Source organism: Polyodon spathula, chromosome 11, assembly GCF_017654505.1.
Source record: "Polyodon spathula isolate WHYD16114869_AA chromosome 11, ASM1765450v1, whole genome shotgun sequence".
Lineage (NCBI taxonomy): Eukaryota > Metazoa > Chordata > Actinopteri > Acipenseriformes > Polyodontidae > Polyodon > Polyodon spathula.
The window spans coordinates 17,691,652-17,711,494 of NC_054544.1; the positions used below are offsets into that span (position 1 = coordinate 17,691,652).

Genomic DNA, 19,843 nt, shown 5'->3' on the forward strand with positions numbered 1-19,843 from the left:
GTATATGCATGGGAGGTAAAATTTCAGAATGACTGTGCCCTGGTAATTGTTTATATGCATAGCGCTACACAGAAGGGTAAACAGTGGTAAACACACATTAATGTCTGAATTATACTGTGCAAACCTCAGATGGACCAGGACGGGCACATTATTCCTGGGAAGTGTCATGCTGCACTTTTACTGCCTAGGACTGTCTGAGACTTGCCATGTCAGAAGCTCTTGTCATCTCTGCCCGTTATGTGTCTGTACAAGTCATTAAAAACATGTTTTGGGTGTTTCCGAATCTGCTCAGGTCATTAAATGTGTCGTCCAGGGAAGCGTAGGTCAAAACATGTCTAGCCTTGTTCCAGTGACGGGTGAAATTGTTTAGTGCAGACTGGAGGAAGGACAGGTTATTTAAAACAATGTGCAGCAGTTACGTTTTGTCAGAATTAGGAAAGAGGGAAGCCATGGGCCATCCCATAACAACACTAGTTCTGTTTCGCAGTCTGTCTTGTTCTGGTTCAAGTCGACTGAGAATACTGATTTGAAATCTCCTGCATTTGAAAGCACTGGGACTGCAGTTTCAGTGTTGAGAGTGGGTGGTCTGATTGAGCAAAACATACTGGAGATGAGGAGACTTGCCAGTACAAAACAGCAAACAAGAAAACCAGCTAATTCACCCTATTGAATACTTAAAGCAAGTAAACTAGGCTTTGAGTATCTCTGGAAATCCTGGCCTGTTTTCAACAGAGAGACAGATCCCCTCTGAATTCTTGCACTGTTTGTATGATGACCTTTATGGTGTAATTTATTGCTGTGGATAAAGATGTTCAAGTTGCAATCCAGACGGAAAAATATATTTAAGGAAAAAGTGTACAGTTTCTGCCAAACTCTATTGGACATCACAAGACAAAACAAAATGAAACATATCTTGATTGGGAGAAACAGACACATTTAATACACTCAGTTAGAATCTTTTAAGTGCATGCCAAATTTACAAAGCTTCTGCATCTGTGCAGTGTTAGCGATAAATAAACCACTAACTTGGTCCTATTACTAAATATTTTAATTATAATTTTTTCATCATGACATTTTAGGACTTTTCATGAACATAAACACAGACAACCAGAATGCAGCCATGTTTGGTGTTTCCTTGGTCTGATTATGTACACAAACATTATGTTTTGAGGCAGTATGACAGATGTAGCCAAGTTCACAACACAACTGGAGGGATAAGAGTCCCTACATGCAGCGAAGGGTTGAATTCAAACTAAAAACGTAGTGGTGGTTAGGACCTGTTCTATTTCTCTGTGCTATTAATACAGCTTGCCTCTGCATTACCAAACTCCCATGTCGACATTCTATAAGCCCGTAATTGAAAACGCCTGTACTGGCATCCCATGGTTTCAAATACGCAATCAATCATTTAGTTGTCGAAATGTACTGGTACTAATTAAATACTTAATTAGCTTTCAACTACAATACAAACTTTTTTTTTTCCAATTTTTTTTCAGTTATATTACAAATACTTTTTTCAATTATATTACAAATAAGCAATAATACAGTAAATACAAAAAGTTAATGATTTTTATTATATGAGAACAGCTGTAATTTACATCATGCTGATATTGGACTTGGCTTTCACCAAGATAAAATTAGATAGTAGTGGTGGGGACCACCGAGATGTAGCTTTGCTGTAATATACGAACCTTCACTGCTTTTCCTCCATGTAATGTGGATTTGCTGTTGGCCCTGTAGTGATGGCTGAAGAGTAATGCTGGATCCAGGGATCAGCCTATTTACGGCCTCCCTGGAGGCTCACCATGGCAACCGTCTGGAATGGGCTGGGTGGGGCATTTCATGGTTCAGTGTTTCTTTATTAAAATTTGGTATGACCTCCAGTTTCTAGAAGCCATAGCATTTGTAAGTCTGGGGATATCTTTTGGCACTCTTTGGCCTCCTCCTCTCCCTTAGATCAATACTGCTTTCACCAAACCCTTCAACGTGATCCAGCATTCTGGGCTATGGACCAAGAACGTGATGCATCACAAACAGTCTTAATCAAAACAATGTTTTGTGCTACTCAAGGGAAAATAACATTGAAATTAATACAAGGTGTCGATACCAGTGGGTCGCAACTATTACAGCACCACTACCTATACTGTCTCTAGAAACAATTATTTCAAGCCATTGTTGAGCAGGTTAAATGTTTTAATTAATCTACAAGGGTTTTTTTTAGGTCTGTAGCACCAACAGTTTGTTTTTCTTTTTTAGAATGTAAAAGCAGTTGTTTCCTGTGTTGGAGCAAAAGCTTTGTGATTCTGGCCTATAATCAAAATTAGCTCTCTACAAAGACAGTACTAATCATCTTTAGTGTGAGTTACAGAAACCCTTTTTTTGTCACTTTTCAATAATGCGCGTAACATTTTCAAAACTTTTGGAAAACAGGCTGTTGGTCAATACTATGTGCAAGGTTATATAACTGTTTAGTGTGTGGTGTGGTCAAATCTTTTTTGGTGGGGGTGACAGAGGGGCTTAGGTAACTTTTACAGGAGACATTATGGGCAGTGGAATCTGGAACTCATTTTGAGATGGAGAAGAACTCATTTGGAAGGAATGTTTTGGCTTTTTAAGTAGCATACAGTCACCTTTGGCCAGAGCCCAGGTCTCTGAATCTTACTAAGAATATTTCTAGATATGCCAGAACTGCTAACACCCCAGGCATCGTGTGAAGGCTTGCTGGACTTAAGATGTAAGATTCAGGGCTTGTGATCCACCTGTTTATATGGGTGTGTGGGTGTTTATATATTTGACGTCTAATGGAGAAACTTCTGGCAGACCAGCATAGAGCCTGCTCAGTTAGCAATGCAGTTTATTTACTGCCAGTTGGGGCTCCCTCCTGCTCCCCCATACAGAATGTCAGTGATGGAGACACATCTACAGGGAGCTGTTCTTCCCTGGCTAGCACTGTTTCAGGGTTGGTGTTCTGGGGTCTGCCTTCCCATAGCACAAAATAAATCCTGGGTTTAAATATTACAAAATGTGTGACAAGACAATTCATGAGGGCTGAGCCAACATCGTCATGAGCTGCATCCACCTGCATATAGATAGCTTCAGGAACAACGTAATGCCAGAAACTTGAGTTAACGTTCTGCTGTCTATGATTAGATAAGCAGAGATGAATATTTCTGCAACGGGCACATCAAAAGAGACTTCCGTGGACTGTTAAGAGTCTTGAAATACAAAGGCTTCCATTTGAATGATCTATTCCACAGCAGGGTTTTCATTGCTGACTGTTTAGATTCTTTGAAAATACCCAGTTTCATCTGTATATACGAAGCATAATGTAAGTGGTTGTGACTTGGATAATTATGATAGCCTGAGCTTGCAGGGGTGTCTCGGATGGTGCTTGTCACAACTCTTAAACCAGCAGATCAAGGCCTAGGAAACGGGCCTCTTTGTAAACGTGTACACCTGCTGAAACAGTTACTCCAATCCAGTGCACAGTATCCAGTAACAATTGTACTCCCTCAAGAGCACAACTGGGATTCTTCAGCTCATTAACAGCAATGTCCTGCTTGTTATCAGTTCTACAGTTACTGAGACTATAAAAATAATGTCCAGAAAGCCCATATGAATTCCTGTGCAATAGCAGTATTTTTTTAAGATATTCCTTGAACAGGTTGACCACAACATGAAACTGATTCAACCTTCAACTTCAGAGCTGGGTTAAATGAGGTAAATAACAGTAACAAACAAGCATTTTGCAGTTTTTAAGTTATCACAGAGAGCGGAATCAATAATGCACAGAACTCTATCTATGGAATAAAATAAAAGGAAATAACAGATTTTTTTAAACTCATGCGTGGGTCATTTTGAGCCATCCCAGCGGTTAATGGTTAGTTATCATACCTCTACTGTTAGTCTGTAGTAACAGTGCTTTATCTGTACAGCCTGATGTGGTTCTGTAGTCATCCTGTCACTGTTTCTTTGACTAAACTGACTTGAAAAGCCAAACTTTTAGGGACTTGAAAAGAACACTAAACATTCTCTGTGCTTCACAAGTTCACAAACATTAGATTAGCGCCAACATTCTGTGCTTTAGTTTTTTATTGTAAATAATATGATGTCATCCATTTCATATGTTTCAGATCAGTGTATTAATTTGTGTGTGCATGTTTGTAATATAAGGTTCAGAGACACCACCACTGGGTTAACCAGTGATCATGGTGGGTCAATCCTAGCACCTCGTTCCAATTAGAAGCTGCTGCTTCATAATGATGCCCTCCCTTGGAAATTGCAGTTGTTTAAAGAAGCATTGAACCAGAGCCTAGTGTCATGTGTATTGGGGATAAACAGAAGAGATTCCTCAGAGACAGTAGGCTAAACAGAACACTTTCACATAAAGCACAGTGGGATAAATAGAATACATTCCACACGGAACACAGTAAACAGAACATTCCGCATAGGTTACAGTAGGGTAAATAGAGAACTTTCACATAGACCGAGGTAGTAAACACAATACCAGCCCTATTCTCAAGAGTTTCACTCATTACTGATTTAAGACTTAGTAATTAAGTTAATTAAAGGCTGATTTGTCCATAACGTCCTTCATTTTGTAGTTTTGGAATCTAGTTAGTGCCTGTATGAAATGTGCAACAGTGCAGTTTAACTGCAATATTCTAGCTAGCAGAAATATGTTAGGGAGAAAAAATGCTGTGAGATAATTATGAAGGGGGTGGAAGGGCTGTGGAAGACAGGGGCCTGAATCCTCTCAAACATAGAGAATTAAATACTGATATTACATATCAACACTTCAGCAAGTCAAATGCCTTTAGGGGCCTATTACAGCTTGCAGTCCATTTTTCATAAAGCATAGTTAAACGTGATGTGCTTTTATTGAAATATTTAACATGATTTAATTTATGGAAGTGAGGTTTTTCAGGACAGGGTAGGACATGCAGTATTTAAGGGAAAATGTGTTGGAAATTCTACAATTGAATATGGTATTTAATTGACCCAGTTTATATAGTTTTGTTGGCATTCTTATTTGTAGAGGTTTCACCAGATATAACATGATTTCCACCCCCTAAATATAATTTCAGTAATTATTTTTTTTATTATTAACTGTTAATAACCAGCTTTATAACTTAATTGGTTAATTAATATATAATCCATAAAATGAAATTATTAAAAGTTAGTTATTAAATGTCAAAAACTGAAGTTATTAAACCAATGGATCACTTCGCTGAAGGATCCTTGTTGTAAAATCAAAGTGATTTCATTTAGAGTGATTATACACAGTGCAATTCTAGTGTAAAGATTGTTGTTGCTTTATTTATATTTTATTAATTATACATTGATTCATTATATTTGTATAATATATTTATATTCTTAGATTGTTCACCGTGTGTTATAATGTAGTAAATAGAAGATACCATGCCTGCTTGGCAATGTACTGTATCAGAATGTGCTGTGTAGCTGAAAGCTAACCTATGCTATGGTTTCCATGGCTCAGTTCAATTAAACTTAAAACTAGACATACTCTGAACACACCACTTTGTTAACAATATTTGATTAGCCCTTAATTTAAAACACATACAGTATATACTGTGCCTGTGGAAAGGTTGATTGAATATTGAAATAAAGCAAGAGTTGTATTTTTTTGGTTGAATCTACCCCTAAGTTGTTACTGGATTATTTAATTACACTCATGTATTTAGTCCTACCTCTGGTTTCTGCTGTGTTCCCTGAGTCAATTTGGGCTCACCTCTGCTAAGGAGCTCTACATTCCTTGCTAATGCAACATTATTCCCTCGTGGTGTTTTCTCTGAAGTGACCACACAGGGGATCAATAACCTTTTTCACAAACTAAGTGGTATATTTTATACTGCTAATGGAGACCGTCTCCTCTGTTACAAAGATATTCCAACGGAAACCACTGAACCATGAATGGTAAGCATTGAATAGTTAGGCATAGTAATGGTCTGTATATTTTCTATGGGAAGAAAGTGCTAAGTGTTATTCTAATGGTATATAATTAAAACAAGAAATACCATTCATGTACTACCATTAACAATCCTACAACAAGTTGCAGACCACCTTTTTTGTCACCAGGATCATTCTATTATACATAATAGTAAACATGGTACATTTTTGTAAGGGTATCATACAAGTGTAGATATTTCTAGCACTGAATAACTTTTTCTTATACCAGGATTGAGAAATTCTTCCATTTAAAAAAAACATTGCATTATTCTCTGTACTGCAACGTGGCATAACTAAAAAATAAAAAACAGCTTTTAACTGTTTCATCACATCATTCCAGTTTGTTTTACTGCTAGGCTGTGAGGCTTATTCCTTGATTTTAACAGTCGATGAACAAAACAGCGTCAGTAATTAGGCAGTATAACACACAAGGCTATTTTCTTAATAATAACGTAAGCAGCACAATACCATCTCCTCGGCTCAGTCATGGATGTATTCACAGTATACAATGACAATTCATTAAACAACCTCTATATATTTCTTGTTCTATATACTAAATACAGCATGAATGTAGTACACTGTTTAACTTGTAAAGTTTCATATTTATCAGTCATAAAATACATTGCACGCATAAATACTGGTGCAATTTAGGGTGTTTTCCTCCACTGGTGGGAAGTTTCATTAGTTACAAGTCAGAAGAATCAAATGGGGAGGTCCTCACTGGAGTGCCATGTCTAAAAAAAAAAAAATACTTTGAAAATAATTCATTTCAAATATGCTCTGCATTAGAGAGAAAAGTTTAGGCTTGTAGTGACTTTATTATAAAATTGCCCATATTAGATTAAAGAAGTGACCCCTTTTTAAAGGTTGGTTTGTTTGGCTTGGAGCGAAAATAACCTCCAAGAGGCATTCCCAGACCTGTAGCAGCTCAACTTGACAAGTATCTAAACATTCACACTCAGCCCCAGAATTCACTTAGACTTCACAGGGCTTGAGCTTGACAATCTTCAGCCCACAGATTTACAGTACATGGCATTTATGAGTAAGTCCGTTGTGGAATACAGTTACGCTTTGAAACGTTGTAACATAGCAAGTCTAGGTGTGCTTCTTTAAGTTATTAAAAAAAAAAAAAAAAAAAAAAAGACATGGAAAACAGTAATTATCTTTCATTAAAAAGTATGAATTTCAATGACATCGCCTTTTTCCTTCTGTGACAAAATGGTAACAAAGCAGCCTTCTGCTGTCAGGAAGGACATGCCTATAGGGTGTCAACCTGCAACTGACAGACAGCCTAACCGGTTGGACATTTTTAAGTCTCAAATATTTTTTTTATTTTCTCTCTTTCTAGAATGGTTTCTGCCCTGTCAGCCTAGAATGCTTCGGAATGTTTGGAAAAGGTAGGTGAACAGTATTTAATAAAAATGACCCGGTGCGTGTATGTCCAGCAAAACACCTCTAATTCTTCATTTCTTCCTGGTGTTTCCCAAACAATGTGAAATGCAGGCTTGATAATGTGAATCAATAATGTGATTCATTGTTATCATCAACCAACTATTTGCATGTGCCATAAGAGCTCACCAGCATTTGCATACAGGGTTCTAGACAGCCTTACCAATAACTAATTACCAATAACCTTATTAATACAGTAGATGCATGGGATTATACTGGGTAAAGCCTCAGAGTCCCATGCTAATGTACAGCATTATAGAAGAATATTATTCCTTACCAGATATTTACTACATCATTACCCTTCTGTGCTCCCTGGTTCATCATAAACCACACCTTGCTGACTTGCCAATCTGTTAAAATTTTTAGTGCGGTTACATTAAACTCGTTTCCTCCTTTGAAGTCTTCTTGCCACTCTGTCTCTCTGGGGATTAAACAGACATGTTCCTGCCACTACTTGTAGCTGCAGAGCGTTAACTCAGAGAAGCAAAACAAAAAAGTAAGCAAATGCAAATAGGGGATTTCCATTTGTCCCAATGGTGTTTTGTTATACTGTTTTAAAATATGCAAGGAGCTCTACACTGCAGTACTTTACATTGAGCCTTTCTAGCCATCAGTAACCACTTCATCTTTGCAGAACATGTCTGTGTGCCCAGATATCACAGACTCTAAAAGGTCCTGCGATCAAGAAGGTAAACCGCAGACCTACTATGGAACAAATCTGTCATTTAGTCGCTGTTTTCGGAAGAGCTCCCAAACCGCAGTAGAAGCAGATGGAAACAGAGAGGTCTTTGTGAAAACGGCTGGTTCTTTAGGCCCATAGCAGTGACATCAAACCCCTCACAATGGGGCGCCTTTAAGCGCATCCAGAAAAAAAAAGTTACTTCTGTTGGCAAAGCTATGTAACTCTCACGTTCCATTCGCAGATTTGGCACTGGGTTAAGTTACTGGACCAGCAAACTGTTTAACCAGTGTTTCGCTAACTCTCTTTTGAGATTCAATGACAGAGCCACCAGGAAAGAGAAGTCCGACCTTGCCCGTCCTCTATTTGAGGTTTCTTATTAACACTTCAGAGAACACAGTTGGTTCATTCTTGTCTTCCAGGGACTGCCTCATGCAATTCGAAATTCCACATGAGAGCAGATCTCAACTTCTCAAACCAACAAAGCCAAATGCTGCTTTTGTCCAAAAAATAAATCTGTATAATGAAGGGAAATGTATATGAGTGCTTAGCTGTGGAAAGAGGGGATAATTGCAATAAAGATAAATCGATGGATAATAATCTGAATATAATGGCAGGGAGACAGACAAGGTGGGTTGATTAATTGACAACCAGACAGATAAATTGCTTGATTTATAGCATTTGTAAAAGTCATGAATGAAAACCTCCTTGTCATTTGAAAGTTTTTTTGACTGACTGTTGAAAGACTTCAGTAATGAGAGCTTACCCCCTGATCTAAATCCAATTGAGGAACAGTGGGCTGAACGCTACAGTTGCAATACTCTATCCACCTCACTGACCCAGTTGCGGGCCATGCTCTTGAAGAAACGTGCCACAATCTGGCACAAAACCATCTGGCATCTTGTCTATGACATGCAGTCTGGATAAAGTGGCCAGTGTGTGTTTACATACTGTAGATAGAGATGGAGAGGTTTCTACATTGCACTTTTAATCTAGAATTGAGGAAGAAGAAGATGACTTTGACAGCTATAAACAAATTATTAATTTAATATTTTTCAATACCGAGGTATTTTTCTACAGTTTCTAGGAAGGCTGATCGTTTCGTACAGTGTTGTATCAAATAGCTATTTAACAGATGCGCACACCATCACAGTAGTAGATGACATTCAGGATAAACCCATAAAAACGTAACAAAGGGTTTTGGTTTTGGTAAAATGAAATCCAGTTTGGAAAAAACAGTGCTATAAAATGGGCTGTGGGGCAAATGACAATCAGTGGCAGTGTTGCCAATTATTTTATTTTTTTTTAATAATAATGTGTGAGAAAGTGTGATGGATTTCTGCAATCTGTTCCAGCAATGGCACTCACTTAAATGGGAGTGACCAATTTAAGGAGGTTGCTGACTTTATTCTACATTATACAGTATACATTACACAAACATAAATCAATCCTGTGTTTCTTAGCAAAATGAAGGTAGGGGTCTGTATACATTCTCAGTAAACAACAGTGAGACAACTGCTGCCTATGGATAATAAGTCTATTGTGCACTTGAACTGTGCTTTTTTGTTGTTTCATTAAGTGTATTATACCTCATTAACCACATGTCACTTCATTAAAGTATTGTGCCAGGTGGCTTTGTACTGATGTTCAGTCAAGCCTTATGACAGCCCCAGAATAGCTAAAAGCGAGCAATCAGATACTTCATGTTGCAATGCAAGACCCGCGGGCAGACAATTGCAGGGATAGCAAACGCACCACAAAGATCTGGAGGTGTAAAAGCCTAGAAGGTTTGCTTTCTTCTCAAAATAATCAATCAATCGTCTTCAGATAAAGTCAATCAAAATGAGTTATTCATATTCAGGAATCAAAACACAAACAGGAGCAAAGCAAATCAAATGTGATACAACAGCGATCACGCACACAGGCCTCAGGTGATGGTATTCTGAGCTGCCCTGGTACAGAGACGTTATGTCTGAGCTTTCATGGCATCAGAGATGTTCTTTTTCTGAGCAGGCACGGCACAGAGATGTTAGTTTCTGAGCAAAGAAATTACTTTGTACAGCACAGATATACAGCTAGCGAATGTAATTTCCTTGATCAAATTTGGTCTTATTTCCCTAGCGTGATACATGTGAGACAAAGCACATTAAAATAGTTAACATCTGTGTTTCTTCTTCACTTCACAGAGGTCAGCAGAAACCCAGATAACAAGAAGTTACACTTAAGAACAATTTCATATGATATGAAAATTATGAATTTAGACAAGGTCTAAAAACAAGGCTTGATGTACATCTTGATTTTAAGAGTTCATTAACCCTGCATTGATTCAAAACTTACATTAAACACAAAAATCACACGTTTACAGTTTCAATTATTTTTTTTACCATTTAAAGGTAAAAAATGGAAAGGAACAAATGGCTGATGAAGCAATAAGAACTTGTGTAATTTAACTGGAAAAACATAGTGTTCCGTTTGTATAATGTGTTATTAGGCATTATGTGACATGTTACTTACACTTTACCTGTAGCATGTCACTTTGAACAAAAATAAGTGGTTTCAGAACCAGTTTAATTGGTTTAATTATGATTTGTACATAGGCTCAAAAAAGCTTATTAAGCAGAAACAATATATATGAAAACAAAAGTGTTATCATCCGTCCCGAGGTCACAGCTGCGCTCTGAGCTATGAAAAGCCGACACGGGTGTATTTCGGGCCACGTGCCAAGGTAAAGAGCTTCAAGGTCAGGGCAATACGTAGTTCCAAAAGGCTTACAAGCCTTAGTTTATAAATCCCTGTTAACTGGTGAAAACATTAGCAAATCAGTCCAGTTCTGGCAAATTAATAACACAATACAAAAGTACAAACACTTTTAACCCATTAAGTAACAAACACATTTTTCTTTGAAAAAATCAGAACACAAGCTGTACTTATGTAATATGATACATTCTAAAAGTGTTCAACCTTTTCGAAGTGTAAAATGACAGGCATGTTTACAACATATATTCCCAGCGTCCTATTTTGAGGACAGTCAAGTTAGACGTGCCCGTAATCAGACCAGTGAAATATCAGGCTGGGTATGAAGCTCAACACATAATTGTAACTTTAATCATTACTGTGGGGAGGAAAACACCAAGAAATTGATCATTTTTAGGCTTCAGTTTTGTATGTTATATTGAGGCATCATAAAAGCACTGAACAGTTATATTTGCAGACTTAACTTTTGCGGTTAATAAAACTGGAGTAAGTTATTGTAACAATATAGTTAAAGAGAACATTTAAACAACAGGTAGATGTCATCGAAAAGCACTCCAAAATATTACAAGTAGCCTTTCCTCAAATGAGGACAATGGCACTTAATGCATTAAGGATATGCCAGCACATCCTGAAGCTTCATAAAAGGACTGAACTACTGTATTACCCCAATTCTATACTGTATAACTGGGTTTAAGCTAGCATCCATAATGAGGAAGAAAATGTATGACTGAGATTCAACAGTCTAGTCCACACTTCTTAAAAAATACATTGTTGATCCTATGCTATTTTTGTAGCTTAACGCAATTTTAAGGGGGTAACACTTAAAGATTAGCACCAGTAAGCGCCAAGCAAAAATGTCTGCAAAGATAAAGTGTCAGCCATCAGAGAGCTGTGGAATTTAAATGATTAAAAGATGTCTGCAGTGAGTTTCTGAAGCTGAAATTAAGAGCCCAGGAGAAAGGGTTATTTATTTACTCAGTGTCTGGCATTACTGATTTAAAGAGGTACCTGTTCAAATGAAAAGAAGGTTAGTCTGGTCCAGTGTTGATGGTTTCTGTGGTTTTGGTCATTGCGGCATTTCTGTAGCTTATCACAATATGATGCACACGTGACCCACTTGCAACCCAGAGTTCTGCTCTCCGGTGGTGGATTTCTGCAAACTAGGCACACCGATGACCCAGGAGACTGTTGATGGACTTGTCGTTTAATACAGAGTAACAGAGATCTTTCTGCTTTTCCATGACTGAGGATGAAAAGTTGCACACAACATGTAAAGATGTAGTGGATCACGTGACACCTAATGTGACCACATACATTTCCATCAGTGTATATAATAAATCCACACAATCATAAAAATAAAATGGAAATAAGTACTGTACATGAAAAAAAAAAGATTACACATTTACATTGCAAAATTGAAACTTATGATTGATTGGGAACATCGCTTTAACATTTTTTCCTCGCCTTTTTTTTCACAGACTCGGGCAGCTGCCCTATAAAGCTGAGGACCTGGCAAAGAAGCTGCTGCAGTGTGTCCCGCGAGACCGTCTATCTGCCGACGAGGCCCTCCGCCATGAGTATTTCAACAGCCTGCCTCCTGCACTGCTCCAACTGCCTGACAGTACGTACTGTTCCCCTGCCTCCCTGCTAGATTCCCTGCCTGTCTCCCTGCCACTCATCCTCCCCTCATACTCAAATCCACCTACCATCCGTCCAGTTAAATCACATTTGTCAAAGCAGCAGGGGCCTCACTGGCTGCCTGAGATAATGACAAGAGGATGCTGTAGTTAGTGCATGCTTCTCTGGGGAGATGATGAAAGCTGGAGCACTACATGAAGAAAAAACTGCCAGAGTATCGGATGGTTCATTGATTTATTTATTTAAGTATGTATGTCTGTATTTATTTTGCTCTCTGTCGGCTGTCTAATACAGTAGAGTGACTCATGCTCCGTAGGTCTGTGGGACAGAGAAGGAGGAGAACGGGAATTGGAGTTGTGGGGCTTGAGACCCCAAAGTAGAAAGATTACAGCAAAGAGACTGGGCAGAGATGCTAACTGTGGTTTCCTATTCAATTTTAAATAGGTCATGATTATATACATTTATATTGTAACTTCATTTTGCAGCCATATCTTGTTTCTTCACAAGCTTGAGTAGTTTATTTGCTTTCCCGCAAGTTACAAACCTGATTTGGCTTAGTGTTTGCTGGCAGCAATTAGGTGCACTTTCTCCTTCAGTACAGTCATCCATACTTTTCTCTTCTGATTCTGAAACGTCTGATTGAAACATACACTGTATGCAATTGCAAATTCTCTTACATTACCCCCTTTACTTTTGTCAGTCCTTTTGTGAATAATATAAGTCCCAAAGCCCATCTATATTTTAATATAACAGAATCTGAGCCATAGCAACATACATGCTAGGGGAAGCGCACACGGTTGAACATCTTTGATCACATTGACTTGGGCAAACCGGATAGTTAGTTGATAACACCTTTGATGTTTGCTGTTTGATCTTTGAAAGAACCTAGATTGACCTGTCCTTCTCCTTCAAGATTGTTTTAACTTGTCTAAAGGGCCCAAGCAATAATTACTTGGCATTAAGTCACATGAATGTACTGACCAAGTGATATTCACTATATATGGCATCACCTCTTGTCAATGTGGATGACTGAAGCAATACTCCCATCATTGCTGGTTCATTTTTATAAGCAAAAAATCTAAGCTCCAGCCAGGTACTTGTTTTTGGAAATAATCTCTTTCTTGTTAATTATTTTGGGATATGACTTTCCATTAAATGACTAACTGTATGATCCAAAGGTTCCTGTTTCTTTTTACCCTGCTTTCCTGAGCTCTTTACAGCTAGTAAAACATGGAACAGCTAGACTAAACAGAACAAGTTATATGAAACTCTGGGACCACAAAACAAGGTGCAGTTCATAGGCTCCAGGATAACAAATGTAGCCGTGCCTTTGAAAAATAGAGTGGTGGGTGAGGAAAATTCCTTCAGGAGGCATCAATTGGTTATCTGGATAAAAATACCTCCAAAATTTGCAGTTCAGAAAAAAAAAAGAAAATTGCTGTAATACACAGCTATCTCCTACACTGTTACTGTACTTTGCTAAAATGATTCTTGAGTAGCCTTATGGCCTGAATACAATTATAGCATAGCTATAGCCATGTTATTACAACAAGAATCATTTTATTTAGTGGCATATCTATAACGACACTGTACTGTATGCTTAATAATAATAATAATAATAATAATAATAATAATAATAATAATAATAATTTAGCAGTAGCATACTGCTAGGAAACTATTCAGAGTGCAATCCATCAGTGTACGACAAAGATATTTTGTATACATCTGCCATAAGATCATTAATGGAAACATCTTTCCGTTCACAGATCTGCATTCACGGTTTGAAATAGTCAGTTTTCGATCAGAAAAAACGGCCTTTAAAAGCTCCTGTAAAATCAGCTCCCGTGTGTGGAGCAATGTAATTCACAAAATATTAGTTTTTTATTTCCCGATCTCTCGCCCATCTGGAAGCCTGAGAGCAGCTCTTACAAAGCTCCTGCTTGAGCTTTCCACCAGGGCACCAGGGCTCGAATTTCCAAACAAGCCAGAGATTAAAGTCAACAGGCGATCCCCACCGGCTGTTATTCAACACTCCTTTGAAAAGACAGGATCCCCTTGGTTCTCATCAAGCAAATCCCAGCCAGACGCTAATGGAAGAATGTTTAGAGGTGTGACAGTTTGGAGTTGATGAATTCCGGAATTAGAACTCCTGTGGAAGCAGAACATTTTGCTAGTGCATTATCTGTGTTAAAAAAGCCCATTTTCTTAGAAGCTAAAAGGTTTTTTAGACTGCTCACATCTGCTCAGCCAAAAAGATCCATAATGGATTTTATCCAAGGCTCTTTCTTTTAATTTCTTTCTTTATATAAAATTTGCCAGGAATCTATAGCCACCGTGTTTCTTTATATTGAAGGATGAATATTAGATGTACAGCTGGTGAACCTGTATCAGTACTACAGTACATCAAACAGACAGCCTAACTAAATCTTAAAATGAGACAAAAACTAATATAATGAATTGCATAAAAATAGCTACGGAATGTTCAGATCTTTATATAAGTCACAATTTTAACATGCTTGAGTTTTTAGGCCAAATTTTTTGAGGTAAAAAAAAAAGAATATTGGTTGGTTGTTAATGTATTAATTTTCTTTTCTTTTTTTTTTTAACCCTTCTAGATATTGAGGTTTAATAGACCCTGAACTCAAGGTTTCACCTGTTTCGGGTCAAAATATTGCAATGCATCAACGAGTATGTTTTTTGTAACTGCTGTAGTAGATTTAAGAAGATCAAGGTTCTGTTTAAAAACACATGTGTTGATTTCCGAGTAGGATAAACATAAATCCATTCTTGAGGAAAGACAGAACATAGTTTCCTGGTGGCTTGATGTCCTCAGTCTCTTCTTAATGTTTTTTGCTTTATTCATTCAGGGGAAGATGTGGAGCCTGTGCTATTTCCCTTTTTAAGTCCTCGAGAATGTTAAAGCATTTCACTCTTCTGCTAATGCAGTGATGTCGTTGGGAACATTATCTTTGGACTAAAAAGTCATAGTTCCATGACATGGGAAAACTATACGAGACATTAGTGTCCAACCCATCGGTCATTGTTGTTAGATACTGTAAATGGCTGTGGAGACAACGACCCTAAATGAAAGATAAAGTCAGTTATCTACACCAAACGAACATGGTTGAGGATTTGAATACTTTTTCAAACTGAATAAAAGTTTTCTGTGTTTATTTTTTTTAATGTGTTTTGACTGCTTTTGATGCGTGTTGCCATTTTAAGCCTCAAGTCTCAAGATTCTAAAGTCCTGCTTACTTTTAGAGAGTATCTACCTGTGGGATAATGACAGCTCTGCTCAGAGTCTGAGAAGATACCTGAGGTTCATAATGCTTGACAGAGAACTAACCTGAGAACCAGAACATCATCGGTGGCTAGATAAATCAAGTAGCAAATACAGTTTATATGCATATCAGTAGGTCACAGGACAGTGTCAGTGCTTGTCAATTGCCCGAGACTCAATTAAATCTGTATAATGAATGATTGTTATGGCTCTGGAGTTCATTATATTTAAAAGTATAAAAGACCAGGATATGAAAAGTCTCACCAGTGACAAAAACAAGATGACTAAACTCATTTTAATTTTGCCAATGCATGACTGCAGCTTTTTTTTTAATTATTATTCAGAAGGTGAAACTTGGGCATAATTATGATAATAAAAAAGACAACAAAAAACCCAGAAAGTAATGAGGCCTCATTAGAGCCGCTGTTTATTTCAACGAGAACAGTCTAGCAACAGCTAGCTTTGGACTGCTGGATTTTTTTTTTCTTCTTCTCTCTCGCACTTGTTAAAGGCTGTAGGGATCTAAGTGGAGCTGGCATGCGAAAGTCTGCCGTACCTGTCATGCGAAACTCTCTGTGTCCTCAGAGGTTTCATGCTGTTTCTGGCACCTTGTTGCTATTTTGTGTAGTTCAAGTCAGTTCACCATTTATTATACACACACATCATTTAGCGCTAGATATAAAGAGGTTCTGTCAAAAATAATAGAAACCTCCCACTGTAACAGCAGCATTTAAACCCACAGGATGGTGCTGATAATGTACGACACGACTACAAAGCGTTTAAGTTGTTCTGGAGGGATAGGGGACCATTTCTCAGTGATTACTGCCTATATTTCCACAAGCTTCTTGTGAAAAGATGTTTGAACCACATTAGTGCACAGCAATACTGTATGTTAATAATTATTACCAGTGATTATGACTGTTTTAAGAAATTACCAATTTATATTCATTTCCTTTTATAACACTAACCCTTTAGGCTACACATAACATAATTAATATTCTGTTATTACAGAGGAAATTACATATAAATGAACATGCTATTTATTCCAGTATTACTTGTAATTATTGCTATTATAAACTATGGCACACACCACCTATAACAATGGTTTTCATTATAACTTTCATGGTTTCTAATAAACCTTGGTTTTACTAGTCTTACATTTTTACTTTTATAAAGTTGTTCTCAATCATGTGAAGTCATGTGTTTATACTTAACTTACAATAACAAAGGAAACGGTATCATTTTAACCATTGTCTAGATATGCAGTTTATCCTATCTTTTCGCACTCCGCAAACCCCTTCAGCACCTGTGAATAAAGAGCTCTGGAAAAGTGCCAAATGTCCTGGGGGGATGCTTACTGAATTAACCTTAGATGATTACATTGTTTTAATATAGAGTGCATTTCTTCAGAGAAACTAAAACAATACAATTATTTTAGAAGTTTGCATACAAATGTTGTATATAGAGAGAAAGGGAGACCACTAAGAGAAATTTTGCATCGCAACAGCTATATTTCTGCTTATTGAGATAACAGGCTATGTTCAATTGTAACAGTTTTGGAATGCAAGTTCCAGATGGAAAGACTATTACAGTAGGAGAGTGATACTCCAGGGAAAGGAGATTTGGTGTATGATGTCAAACTAATGCAACAAGAATGTGACCTCCCTAACCAAATGTGAAAATGTGAAAAAAGAGACCTGGTCAAGAAGGTGGCATTTAATTTGCCAGTTGTCAGCTACATTCATTAGTAACACAGGCTAAATCAGTCAAAGTGTCTTAGTATGGGTATGTACCACCAAAAATAAGCAGCAGCATTAGGAGTGTGTAATGTGATTGTTTTTGTATCTACAGCTACCTCCATCTTCAAGGTTCCCGGGGTGAAGCTGGAACCTGAGGTCCGAAATATTTTTAGCCCTAGCAGGAAGAGCAGCCCCACTGCAGTCCCCCTCAACAAGCGCTGGTGACTCTGAGGACCTCTAGAGGCCTGGATTGGAAGCCCAGTTTTGTCATGCACACAGACATCCATTCAGAAACAAAGCCAGAGGAGACTTTCAAGGGAAACACTTTTGAATAAGAAGCTTTGAGGGGGTGGGCAGCAGCTGAAATGAAAGTGAATTACACATGCTTTTCAGATGCAGACATCATATGGTCTAAGTACAACACAGAAAAACTTGCGTTTGCGGTCAACTGAAGCTGGTAATAAACCCCAGGGAAGGAAAAAAAAAACAAGTGAATGGCATAGGTACTTTAAGAAACAGTCAATTCCTTAATGTGGTCACAGTCACACTACTCCATTTCTCTATATACAGTACATACCAGTAAAGAAAACACATATTCATGTTTAGGTATCAACAGTAGATCTTGGGTAAAAGGATGGTAGTGACACCTTGGATCATAGGGAGCACTGCTGTGGACACAATGAGCACCTATGGCAGCACACCCCTGTAACACCCATAGCTAGCTGTGCTATTCTTTTCCCCACGTTGCTACTTGCCATGTCTCACTGGCAGTGTCAGGGCAGCTAGAATGAAGTACAGTAAGTAAAGCTGTCATGCGTGTGTTAACTTTTACAGTTGATAACCATATTTATTGTACAGTGTAATTAGTGTATTGCTGTTCTGTTCCAATGAAGAATATTGAAGCTGTTAATGTATATGTTTCTTTCTTTATTTGTGGGATCATTTTTAACAGTGCCTGCCTCTATATACAGGTACAGCTAAAAATGTACTGACCTTTTCCTTTTACCAACCAGTTGTCTTTGTGGAGGGAATGTGAATTTCTGCTTTATTTTAAGGAAAGTGGTTCCTTGAAAATATATATTTTTTACTCTTTGGGGCACATAAAGATATTACTTCCATCATTCGGTGATGAGGTCACTAGTCATTTCTTAGCCAATCAACTTGCAAGTTTCACCACCATTGACAATATAATAGCTCATAAAGCCCAACAATAATTTTCTACTTTATCATTTAAGACAAAGGGTTTCAGATCAATACCGTATGTGTGGATTTTGCTAGGTACTGTATATGATAGAGTTCATCTTTTATGCATGATACTTGTATGTAATCTTCTGCTGTTATCAATCACTAAGGGGCAAAACCTGTTTAAAAATGTCACCCATTCTTTCAAGAAAACCAGCCTAATATACCATCTCAAGTTAACTAGAGACTGCTGGACACCATTGCTGGTCCCGTTCCTCTCACTGAAGAGATTAGAGGAACCAACTAACACAGGTCAACTTAAAGATGCTCTCAGTATTATCCACAATATTTTTCTTCTTTTTTTTAACTTGTGGAAATACTGTAGCCACACATATATTTTCCCAGATGTCCCCTCATTTCCTGTTTTTGTAAAAAACTATCTTAAACTTTATTTGTAGAGTTGATACTGTTGTTTACATACGATGTTATATCATGTTATTTATGCATTACTCAGATGAAACAAGTCATACATTGCAGTGTTGTATTTTTCTTATCAAACACCAGTATCTGTACATTATCAGCAGGTTCATAGACGTGCAAAAGCTTATGAGTGCATGTGTGATGTGAACTACTACAAATTAAATAAATGATTGTTATTTACTGGTGTTTGTAACATTTATCTAAAATATGAACAGGTTTCAATTGATTTAAGCTATAACTACACGATACATTGGGAATAAAGTTTATGAAATCCTAAATGCTATAAATAAATTGAACCCAAGAGACTACTTCAAACCCAGCACTGAGAATAGGATGAGAGTGTAGAAGTAAAAACTGGGTAAACGTTAGTTCAGGACAAAAGGCAGGTAAAGCAGTGGCATCTAAAACACTGGGAATATCAAGCAATGTTACATTCTTCCCTATTAAATTAAAGCCTCTCGGTAGATGAATATAATGTGCTAGGAAGGGATGAGTCTTGATGGGCCCAACAGCCGCTTCTCATTCCCAAATATTTGTTATTTTAGCCAAGTAAATCCATTTTAAAACAAAAGTTTTACCTGATTTTAACCCAAACAATAGTTTAAAAAAAAATAAAGGAAATGAGAATCCCTAAATACACTGAAGTAGTCACAAAGTGAAAAAAATATTACT

The 19,843-nt window shown here is 37.5% G+C and overlaps 1 protein-coding gene across 2 annotated transcripts in view; it reads left to right on the forward strand.

Annotated features, from left to right (window-relative positions):
• Positions 1–17,993, forward strand: part of LOC121322658 (cyclin-dependent kinase 15-like) — a 37,843-nt gene extending 19,850 nt beyond the window's left edge. The window contains exons 11-13 of one of the 2 annotated variants that reach the window (XM_041262851.1): positions 7,319–7,367; positions 12,331–12,473; positions 17,622–17,746. In XM_041262851.1, coding sequence (XP_041118785.1) covers positions 7,319–7,367; positions 12,331–12,473; positions 17,622–17,651 — 222 coding nt within the window. In that variant the 3' untranslated portion in view covers positions 17,652–17,746. Of the gene's footprint in view, positions 1–7,318; positions 7,368–12,330; positions 12,474–17,621 lie in introns of both variants that reach the window. The other variant, XM_041262850.1, reaches the window with a different exon arrangement.
• The last annotated feature ends 1,850 nt before the right edge of the window (positions 17,994–19,843 follow it).